The 12047-nt window shown below is 39.3% G+C and overlaps 1 protein-coding gene across 1 annotated transcript; it reads left to right on the plus strand.

Moving 5' to 3' along the window:
* The first annotated feature begins 1800 nt into the window (after nucleotides 1–1800).
* Nucleotides 1801–11754, plus strand: crip1 (cysteine-rich protein 1). The gene is made up of 5 exons (XM_007252175.4): nucleotides 1801–1957; nucleotides 9247–9341; nucleotides 9558–9615; nucleotides 11099–11151; nucleotides 11382–11754. Exons 1-4 carry the CDS (start codon nucleotides 1918–1920, stop codon nucleotides 11137–11139), a joined length of 234 nt encoding a protein of 77 aa, XP_007252237.1. The 5' UTR covers nucleotides 1801–1917; the 3' UTR covers nucleotides 11140–11151; nucleotides 11382–11754.
* The last annotated feature ends 293 nt before the right edge of the window (nucleotides 11755–12047 follow it).

The raw sequence follows: 12047 nt of genomic DNA on the forward strand, positions 1-12047 counted from the left end.
CCCAAGTTGCAAAAGTTGATTTCAGGGAGGTTACGCACCAAATTTGGTCCCTGGTACCTGGAACCTTTTCTAAATCATGTATTTCTCATTTTTATTCCACTTTCTCCTCATTTTGGAAGGCCAATTATCTAACTCACTCAATAGGACTCTTGTTATCACTAGTAATGCCAACAAAACTAGAAGGATGAAGACTAGCACCTGCCTCCTTTGATACGTCATGTGATGTCAGCCACAACCTCTTATTGAATTGCCTCTGCGATGCAGCAATAGAAGGTAGCCAGCATGTTCGAAGGAAAGTGCAGCCACCCAGCTCGCCTATTACTTTAGCTAATAGATGCCTGTGTTGACCAACATTGCTTTGTAAGTAATGTGGGAGCGAGAGCGCCATCTATCCACCCAGAGAGAGAGTTTTCTAATTGTGCTCTCTCTGACTCCGGCTGCTGATGGCCAAGCAGCATGACTGCAGATTAGCTGAACTGGGTATTTTTAGGAGGACAAACAGCTACCAAAAATCACTAAGCAAAGTTGTGTTGTGTAGGTACAATGCAGTGGAAAAGCATCATACTTTAAGAAAGGTCAGTGTAATGCTCTGAGCAATATCCTGTTGGGATTAATTTATTCAGTTATTTTACATTGTTAAAAATAATAATAATAATAATAATAATAATAATAATAATAATAATAATAATAATAATTAACCTGCAGGTAATGAATTTGTTTGTAGAATGTTGTCAGTTTGGCAAGTTGCTTTTCTAGGGGTTGTGCTGACTAATCTACAGTTACAGTAGATACAGAAATCACCAGTGTAAGCAGTCGCATCCATCGCTTTGTGGAGTCAGATTTAAGCATAATATTGGTAGTGGTTTCCTCTGGTGTATTATAAGGTTAAGGACAGGCTGCCTTAACTTCCTGTAATTGGTTTGAAAGAAACACCTACACCGCAAACAAATCTAACCATGATTCAGTTGTTCTAGACCAAGACCATGCCTGTAGCAACAGGACAGGCAAATCAAGCAATTGCATGGGTCCCCCGGACAATGATTGGTTATGAGTTGAATGCAACGACAAACTGTGTGTGAGGCTGTTTACATTTTGTGATGGTCAATCCAGGAAAGTAAAACCACACCATTATTAGAATCCCCCTTAAGTGGGCCCCTCCCACTAGTAACTGACAGTAGCATACTGTATAACCAGACTGGAACATGTTCAGCAGGATCTATGCACACCGGCTGATCACTGTCTTTAACACCAGAAAGGATAAAGCTACTGACCAACTGACATTAGTTTTACTTTTAAATTATGGGTGATGATATATGGTGGGGTCCATTTTGCTTGGAGCCTCCACAGGTTATTTTTGCAGATTACCTGTGTGCTACATAATCAGGTTCTTTCATTTACATTTAGCTGCTTTTGACCTTTTTTTACTTCAGTTAACTTCAGTTGAATAATCGTAAGAGCCCCACCCATTTCCACATCCTTCTACAGCTCAGTACATCACTGTAGCAGAATTCTGCTGTGCTGTCTTTCACACAGCCATTACTTCTCGTCTACCACAGGAAGCAAAAGGAAGTCTTTCTGCTCATTTACCTTAAATGTTTTCTATGTATAAATACATTTACAAAGGGGAAAATTGTTACTGAATAAACATCTCCACCTTAATCATGTTTTTTGTCCTGTTATCACACTTAAGACTAAGTCGTAAGGCACTTGGTCCCCACATGGAACTGAATACAAGTCCGCACAGTCACACACACACACCCAAACACAAAGAGCACACCCAGCCCGTGCCTCCTCCTCCTCTTCTTCCACAGCGGTATAAAGCAGGTGGCCACTGCTGCTGCTGCTGCTGTTCTCCACTCCTCAGAGTGTCCATCACCGGATTTCCATCGACCAGGAACTTTACCAAACCCTGCCACCATGCCTAAGTGCCCCAAGTGCAGCAAGGAAGTGTACTTTGGTAAGAAAATGTACTTTTGATTTACTGTGTTTTTAAATGCCAAAAGTGTCATTTTTGTAGATGAAAGTGGAAATAAATAGTAAATTAAGCTATTTTAAAATTCTATATATCTACATTGCATCACAAACAGAAGGCACAGTGATCAGACGCATTCCACTAGTTTTTTTCTTTTTTTAGTTTGCACTGCACTAAAAGGGAGTGGCAAGGAAGTATGGTATGTGACAGAGATAAGACATGTGCTTTCTGCATTTCAACTCATTTCCTGCTTTCACTGAATGTAAACCTAGAGCGGAAAGAACCGAAGAAATACTTTACTGACTAAAGCTAACTGTTTAAGTAATGTTTATGTCTCATTTATGCTAAAATAAACCAACGCCTTATGGTGAAATTTAATCAGTCCGAGCAAAAAGAAAGTGCATTGGCAGATGGTTTGGCTGCATTAAACTGCTAAAGAAACTGCTGGAGATTTGCCCAAATGCATGTTATACAGAAAAGATAAATGTTAAATGTTAAAGAACAGACTTAATTCAGTACAAATGTCTGCATTGGATTTATATACATCAACACAATCAGTGTCAGCTTACTTGTGTGCACTATAGTGTGTCAGATGTTTACCCGATGTGGAATTGACATGCAGAGTGGAATTACGTTAAATTAAAAAAGCCTTTTAGTGCATCTAATCTAAAACATTTTGGTTCTAAACACCAATCTGAAACATTCTGGTGTAATTGCATACTGTAAAAACAATGAATCAATTCGAATAAAAAAAGTTAACTCTTTAATGTTCTGCTGAAGATTTTGATAGGGCACATTTGAGTCACTTTATATTATTGAAGAAGGTGTTAAAACTAACTCAACCTGATTGTGCCATCTCTACCAATCAGCAGAGGTACTGTACCAGTCAAATGTTTGGACACACCCTCTCATTCAATTCAATTTTTATTCTTTTATTTATAAATTAATACTGAAATCATCCGGACTATGAAAGAAAACCATAAGGAATCATGCAGTAATGTAAATAGTTTAACAAACCAAAATAATCTGTGTAAAACATTAATCTGGGCTCCTGTTAACTTGTGGTTACTAAGGCTGGTAACTCTGATAAACTCATCCTGTACAACAGAGGTAACTCTGAAAGGTCTTCCTTTTTTGGGGCAGTCCTGATGAGAGCCAGTTTCATCATAATGTTTTTGATCACTTTGTCTCTGTCACTGCACTTCAGGATTCATTTCTTAAACATTTTAACAAACTTTTGACTGGTATTGTAAGTATGCAGCAAATGTTCGGTAACCAAAATGTAACAAAAAAAAGCCCTTTCAATGTTTAACTGAATTTAAGGGAATTTATACAGAACGGTAGCATTTTTGATTATGGGATCAATTTGCAATTAGCATGGAGTAAGGCACTCTTTGTAATGGTTTGAAAAAGTGGCCAAATGAACAAAAACCTGCAAAAAAAAAAACTCTATTTAAAAAAAAACTAGGGTCTTTAAAATAAATTAAAAACAATCGTTTTTAGTATTGTCCAAAACACACAAAAAATCTTGGTCGGTAAGTTAAAGGGTTAATGTTGTAACAGGCAATTTATATTCAGTGTGTCTTAGACATTGACATGCCAAAAGTCATGGGACAAGAACTAGTATTGTTTCCCATGACTTAAACCATACAGTATATATGTGTGGGGTCTCCTGCTTTAAATGCGGATGTGATGTCTGCCAAAATCCATGTGCTGTCCACTGTGGGTGGTAATGCCTTCTATGACGTATTCCTAGTACACACGTGATGCTGTGGATCAAAAACTGCTAAAGACTTACACAACCTAAATGTGCCATCAACCTCCGAAAAGATAACACCTCACATATATATATATCACAGATATAGGCGTTGCCAAGCTGTCCCCTTAGGCATTGTATATACATACTGTTAATCCATGACATGAAACATCTTAGAAATCTTAAAGTCAAAAATGGAAACACCCAAGATGATGATCTAAGGTTCGAACATTCGTAAGAGGACATGAAAAAGGAACATGTTACCTGCACCTCCTCCAAAGAGATGGTGCTTTTCATGGCAGGGTTGCTGATTTTAGCACAGCTGTTGTTTCTTTTTCAGTTTATTTGGTCAAAATAAACAAACTAATTTCAGAGCGCATGCTCTTCAGAGTGGGTGCTTTTTCTGGCAGGGGTGAGGAATTTGGCATAACAGAACGCTGTGTACCACATAAAATCGGTCTGAGGTTAGTAAGCACAACCAAAATTCATACATAAGATTATAAGGTGTACTGTTGATTTTTGAGAAAATTAAAGGATTTAAATCTACCTTATAGTCCCAAAAATATGGTAGACAAAATTACATTTCTTAACATTTTTAAACCAGCCATGTCTCACAATTATAACCAAGATAGGTTTGTCTGGATATAGGATCAAATAATTCAGAGAAGAAAAAAAAACATCTGGAAACTGCATTTCGATTTCCAGTAGAGCACGCAGACCTCTTCAGAACTGCAGAGCCTGAACGGATCAGAGGAAAATCAGTTAGGATGTGACCTGTTCAGCTTCATCAGCCTTCAGTCTTGGTTTTCTTACTTCAGTCACAGAGCAGGGTTTTCCCCCTGAGGTCTGAACCTTCACTGAGGCCAGAATACAAAGCCATCTCTCTCTCTGTTGCTCTCTACTGTACGTCTGGGCTCCAGGTCACTGTCCTGTCAGCAGGATGAATTGATCCTCTATTCTTCCCTTGGTTTTCCCTCCCTGCAGATTTACGCTGCAACCTCTGCCAAAGTAAATGCTGCTGGTTGTTTCATTATGGTTGCCTGTTAACATGTAAAAGAATGGACCGTTCTGTTGGGTATAAAAGTTTTTTGTTTTTTTTTTCAGTCTCGTCAGTTTTCTTTCACAGTTTTTTATCGTTCATATCCGTCATTTGTGCTGGTTTGAATGAACAGAATGTTGAATGCCCTTCTGCTTCCCTTCACCTGGGAGGTAGGAAAAACATGTGGACACCTAATAAAGCCATTAGACACTCATCAGTGGTGGAAGCCAAGGTCAGCCCTGGAACATATGAGAAGGAAGTGGAATTTTGCATGGAAAATTGTGGTAATTTGTCTTCTAACCAAAGATCTCATGAACTACCAAATGGAATTTCCATAAAAAAAATTGGTGAATTTTTTCTAGCATTTTCAATTCAGTTGCCAAAAATATCTACATGATTTTCTTTAACTCTTAAACCCATGTCTACAGTTGGTACCCTTAGGTACAGTAGGTACTGCAATTTCATAGTCCCTAAAATGGGGCCCTAAGGGATGTTCCTCTTTCAATTCTCCATTAATTTCCTTTCCACTGCTTTCTGCATGCTGAGCCAAATAGCCTCCATTACAACAGTTAAACATGGTGCTAATGCCTGCTCTCCTCACACTCGCTGGGGCTCTAATGTTCAGATGGAAGCAATCATGCTACTGCTGCTTTGCTGATGGAGGTTGAGCTGAGCGCTCTGTCCTTCCAGAGAAAGAAAAACAATAAAAAAAAGAAAATTCACCCTCCGAGAAATCCAACATCCCTCGCTTTTTACCTCCCACAACTATGGCAGAAAGGGTGGCTCGAGAGAAAGGAGAACAATCTACTAACAAAGCAAAATCCAGAGTGTTGAACTCATCGAAAACATTACAGCAGTCGTTGAAATCCAGCTGGTCGTAACTAAACACTGCAGGTGCTAACTCAACACATTAGGTGTTAATTCAGTCCCACTGACCTTTGCTATGTAGGAGCATGTTGAGAACTTCTAGCAACCATATGATACAGGAGAATGAGCTGAACCTCAATAAATACCCAATTATGATAGAAGAAGCTTTGGGTGTAATCAAAGCATGTGTGCTCATTCCTCATCAATCACAGCACATGATCTACAAGTCTTCAAGTCAGCCACAAAACAAGAAGTGAGATTACAGGCCCTACCACACAAAATACAATGTTTTGGAATTTATGTGCTTTATGTTATGTGTTTTTTTTTTGTGTGCTAAAGTACCTTTATAAAGTCTTTTATAAAGAAACCATTTTCCAGAGAGGCATTACCCACCAAATCAGAGCTCACTAATCCGGCCCTTGGAGATCTTCCCTACGACAAAGTTTAGTTCCAACTGCAATCAGCCATCTAATCAGCGTTTATCAGGCCCTGGCCGGCTTTGAGTTTTGGATTTTTGCGTTCAAGCTAAACTTGGCATGAAGGTCTGCAGCCGATCACTGCTCTATACAATACTATTTTAAAGAGAGGAAAAACATAAGAACACAATTTCCATCCAGCACTGTCTTTTTCCTTAGAGAGGCTCTTATTCTGTCACCAGAGAGCTTTTCCATGGCAGGGTGTGAGTGTGTAAGTGTGTGTGCTTTGGATAAGCTCTTTAGCTCCTTGGTTTGCGTCACTGGGAATAGCTGGGGCTCTGATGGACAGTTGAACGCCTACACAGGCCATCACACCCACTGATGAGGACAACATGACACACACATGTGGCTTTCGAATAGAACCCAAATGTGACTTCAAATCTAGGGGCATGACAATCTGATATTGGTCCGATACTGGCCAGAATTACCGAACCAAACATACAGCATATATGAGAAATAGCTGAGAAATAACTGTTTACACTTGACTTGTCATCCTGGTTGTATCCAGGATGTACTTGCTCCGGGATGTACTTGTTGCTTTAGAGAATAGAATATTTGTTTTACACTTCGAGCATAATGTTATTCAGATGGCCATGCATGTTAAGCAAACTGCATCCAAGCAAATGATTATTAAAAGCTTAGTTTAAAGCTCCACTAGGTAGGATTGAGATTTTGTGCTTGTGGGCTCCCCCTACAGTTGCAGAGTGTATTAAATGTTTCAGGTCAAATAGTTTTTTCTTTCTTGTTTTATGGCTTTTCCAGACATATTCAGTCTCTTTCCAGCTTCTGCCAGAGTTTCTGTATGTAAGTTTGTAAAGAATGAACCAGTAGTCCTTGTAGAACTGTTAGAACTAAAGGTCGGAAAGCAGGTCGCAGTTCTCGCGAGCGTTGGTCGTGGCCGCCTCGGAAAACCTACAGAGCCTGGTTTGAGCTCAGAGGAGCCCGGCACAGACACAAGAGCACCGCTATTCCTCCTATTACACCTCAATGCAGCGCTGCAGTGAGTTTCAAGCTGTAATTTTACTTCTTTAAAAAGATTTAAAAAATCAAGGAAATCCTACCTAGTGGGGCTTTAAGTAAAAAAAAAAATCTGTATCTGATTAATATTGGAATCAACTGACCACAACTATTAAACTTAAATAAAACATTTTGTACATTTTTACATTCATTTCACATGTGGGGACAATATTTCAGCTATATCTCCCTACACTCTACACTTTATTTACGACAGATCCTTTGAAAAACCTTAAGCTTTCCCAAATATAAATCTTTGACATCAACTCTGCATCTTTTTATGGGAGCCGTAACTCTTCAAAATCTTCTCGGCAGACTTTCAATCGCAGACTGTATATGGCGTCCAGGACTTGCTTTTGTCTCTTGCCTCTTGCCCTAAAATCTCTTTTGACTTTTAAATGTCAATACTGCACAAAAAAACACACGCCAAAAAAGCATCTATAACAATAAAAAGAGTCCCATGATGCAAGGCGTTCAGTCCTCTGGTGGTTATTTATGAGAATTCGTCAGAATCTGTCATGCGTGGCACTGAAGATAAAGACTTTCTTTTAGCATCGTTTATGAGAAGTGGGCGAGGTCACGAATTCCTGAGGGGAACGTCTCTGGTCGCACAAACACACCCACCGCTCTTTTTCTATCTCGCTTGGCTGAATTCCCTCTGGATTGTCCAAGGGAGGGGAGAGATTGAACCTCTGTCAACTAAGTTTTCTTGACTGGACTTAACTTTATGATTTATAGGAGACTTATGAAATGGTTCTAACTGTAGAACAAATCCATTCTCCGTTATAATCCTCTATTTCCAAATAAATGTTCATTTTGTCACCTCTCCACAGGGATTGAGATTTGGATTTATACTACATTTTAATTTATGTTGAAGAAGAGCCAGCTTTGGTTCTATAAAGAGCCATCCCACTGGATGTAAAGGTATTTTAGTGTTAGCACACTGGCTTACCGGCTTTGTCCAACATTGCTTTTACAGTGTTAGCACAAAAGCTACCAGCCTTTTACTACCTGTTACTACCACGTTGTTAACATTCTTGTAACCACCCTTACTCAAAATCGCTACCATGTTGTTATCATGCCAGCTATCTGCCAATATCATTACTGTGGTATTAGCACACTGGCTATTGAGCTTCGCCAACATGATATCTTCTTGTTAACATGCTATTTACCGGCTCTGAGTGGTCCAGTGGACTAAGGCGCTGCTAATATGAGTGGAAGATTGCTGGTTCGAATCCTGTCCATGTAGCTTGCAACCAGCTGCCAGAGCCCCGAGAGGGGTGATGTATTGGAACTGAGTCACTGCTCTTTCCTCTGAGTGTACTGTGATGCTACTCAGCAATGCTACATCAGCAGCAGTTCAAAAAGAGGCGGTGTCTGGCTTCACATGTATCGGAGGAGGCCTTGTTAATTACAGAGACATTTTTATAAAAATGAGGAAAAAAACATGATATTTACCAGCCTCGTCCCACATCGCTGTACTGTAGCTGTACTGAAATGCATTAGATTTAATTTTGTGAGAGCATTTTATGTTTTATGTCAGAATCAGGCTATGCAACATTTTGCCTTTTACAACAGCCTCTATGTCAGATTAAAAAATATTATCAGTATAAGTTTTTGCAGTGTCTTGATTGGGCGGCTGGAAGAACTCTACATTTAACACTGATCAATCATGGTTCATGTCTTTTAAGCAAGTTGGTAAGACCTAATGAAGGACGTTCAAGAAGTACTATGTGTGATCTATCAATAAATACAATTTCATTTCATTATATTTCTACATTTCTTAGCTTTGCCCAACACTATTCATGTTCCTTGTGATCCTGAGTGTTTAATTGCAGAAACAGATCTGTTGAATATCTTTATCTTTCCATTTTTGTCAATGAATTCTTCTTATGTATGGTATTCTTGTTTAAATATGTGGGAAAGACCTGAAATTTCTTGTTTTTAAAGTTGAACCATAGTGAAAAGACTTTTTATGTTTTGCTGAAGGGTACAATACAACAGACTCTGTGTATGCTGAAGACTACTGAAGCCTTTGTCAGTCTTTAAACCAATAGATGATATGTTTTTAATAACATTCATTTTAACTGTGAATTAAAACCGTGTTTTCTTTCTGTTTCAGCGGAGAGAGTGTCATCTCTAGGAAAGGACTGGCACAGGCCCTGCCTGAAGTGTGAGAAATGCAACAAGACCCTGTCCGCCGGCTCCCATGCAGAGGTAAAACTTCACCGCTAATGAACGACTGAACGACTACATGAAAGAAGTAATTTAAAACTCGGGGCTCGAGAGACTGATGTTGACACTTGGCTCTGAGGCTGCAGTCAAAACAATGTCTGGAGCTGCAGTAGCTGTATGTTTGTTTTGGGGAAGGGCGGACATATTGGACCCGTCTACCGTCATTATTCATCAGAGGAATTATGTTTTCTTTTGCAGCACGAGGGAAAGCCGTACTGTAACAACCCCTGCTACTCTGCGCTCTTTGGACCCAAAGGTGAGTCGATGGCCATCGTTTTATAAGCAGTTTGGGAGAACAGCTCGGTGTCAAAGATTAGCTTGCACACAATGAGCTGTTTTACTGTCTAATTAACCTCCTTGACTTTTTACAGTGTTTAGGTCTCCACCCTAAGCGTTTATCACATGTGTTTTATTGAGCTCCGAGAGATAGTATTGGATTCCAAGGCCTACTGTCTATAACTACTCCACAAATAGGCTCCATCTTACATAACCTTGCTCTTCAATCCTGTTCCTGGCGCCCTCCTGGCCTGCAAATTCATGGATTCTTTTTTTTATTCTCCCAGCACATCTGATTCAACTAATCAACTCATTACCAAGCCCTTTCAGACATGTAGTGGGTGTGCTAACACAGGCAATCCTCTAAAATGTGCTGGGCAACGGGGATGCCATGACCAGGATTAACCCTTTCAGACCTGATTTGTCTCCAGTGATGAAAAAAATGAAAGAATGCTGTTCACTGACTGTAATGCACAGAAAAGAAGACTCAAGCATAGTCTAGTATAAAATCTATATAGCAATAAATCCAATTAACTAAAATATTTAATAGCTTTTTTATTTCCATTGCACTGAAAGCATTTCTTTTTATTACATATACCATCCCCAAACAAAAACAAAAAACACATTATAATCACATTATATTAGTGAAGATTAGCTGTTACTTTGCCTCGATGGCTCTAGAAGTACTACTGTTTTTCCAGTGCAGTGGGCGGGGCCAAGCTACCGTTTCGTCAGTTTATTAACCAGTTTAGTGGCTGGTTCACGGTCTACTCTGATGGACAACAGCTCTCAAATAGTGTTATATGCAACAAAACATTTAAAAATAAAGAAAATACATGTTGTGCTAGATTCCTGGCTTGATTTTACAGATTTAGCAAAGTGCCTAGCAAGCAACCTGCAAAAAGAGCATACTAAACGAACTAAATGCAAAATTGAGAGTTTTCCGTAGAGCTACCAGCATGGTCCAACATCGCTACCACAGCATTAGCCGACCGGCTACTGGCCTCATCCCAAATCAATTCTGGCCTAGTCCAACATTGCTACTGTGGAATTAGCATGCCGGCAACTTGCCTAATCACTGTCGCAATGTTAGCTTGCTGCCTACGGGTCTCCTCCCACATACCCAGATCTTGCGGCACAATGTGTGACGTACAGATAAGTAGCTGTGATAAGAAAAACAGGCTCATCCTTGGTGTAAGAACACTGCGTAAAATCATGTCCATTCAGGCTTAAAATGCTCCGTTCATTGTTCAGAGATCTGGAGGAATGTCATATCAGCTGACTGAGGTTGTCAAAGCAATGTTAATAATGAACTGGGGTCAGAACACAGAACACTAGAGCTTCCACTGTTGTGGGTCAGACACCACTGAGCTGAAAACTATCAGCTAACATAGTATGACTTTCATTCATATTTCTGTCTGTCTCTTTCCCTCTCTCTCTCTCTCTCTCTCTCTCTCGTTTAGGGTTTGGACGTGGAGGAACCGAAAGCCACTCATTCAATTGAACTTTTACACAGGTGAGGACATTTTACATAATTTTCAAGGCCATTTTATACAGTATAAAAAAATGAATTGGAGAATTGAGAATGGAGAATTCCCACTGATAATGCAATTCAAGGCTAGCATCCAGAAAAAACAGTCTGTAGTGTTTATCAGTTATTCTAGCTAGTGCACACCCTGTCCACACATTTTAATAACGTTGTGTTTACACTGGCTCTGCTTTCTGTTTTTTTTTTTTCACCTACAGATTTCCTCCCTCTACAAACCAGCGTCTACTGGGGAATGTAGGAAGTTGGACGACACCATTCAACTGCATTTTTTTAATCTATTTTGCTAAACCAAAGGAAACAGTAACCAAACCATGGCCTTTAGGTTGTTTTGAAAATACCAGTTTGTATTGTAACCACTGAGGACTGGTTTCCCAGACTTAGATTAAGCTAAAGCCTAGTCTCAAAGGAACCAAAAGTCCTTCATGTCCAGGAAACCAGTCCTGTAGCTTTCATTTTTGGAGAATGTACTGTAGTTTGTTTTTCGCACCAAGGAATGATGGTCTGACCAATAATTTTGAAGCACTATTCAAGCTTCTTTTTTCTTATTAAAGAATCAATTGTACATTTGAAGCAGTGTGTCAAATCTCTCTTAATTTATTTTCTAATTTTATGCTTGTTTTGTTTAATCCCACACACACCATTGTTTACTTTTAATGAGTTTTTTTCAGCAGAAGCCCAGCAGGCCCACATTCATGTCCATACCAATCCTGACCTCCACCTCTAGATAAATATTAATAGCACAGTATAGTATAGTGTAGTATAGCATTGCATATTAAAGCTGTGTTATTTGAAATTACAGTAGGGAGAGGTGATAAATGCTAGATTAAACTACGTTTACACTCTATTTAAATAGATTAAATGAA

This window comes from Astyanax mexicanus, chromosome 14 (assembly GCF_023375975.1).
Source record: "Astyanax mexicanus isolate ESR-SI-001 chromosome 14, AstMex3_surface, whole genome shotgun sequence".
NCBI classification, from domain to species: Eukaryota; Metazoa; Chordata; class Actinopteri; order Characiformes; family Acestrorhamphidae; genus Astyanax; species Astyanax mexicanus.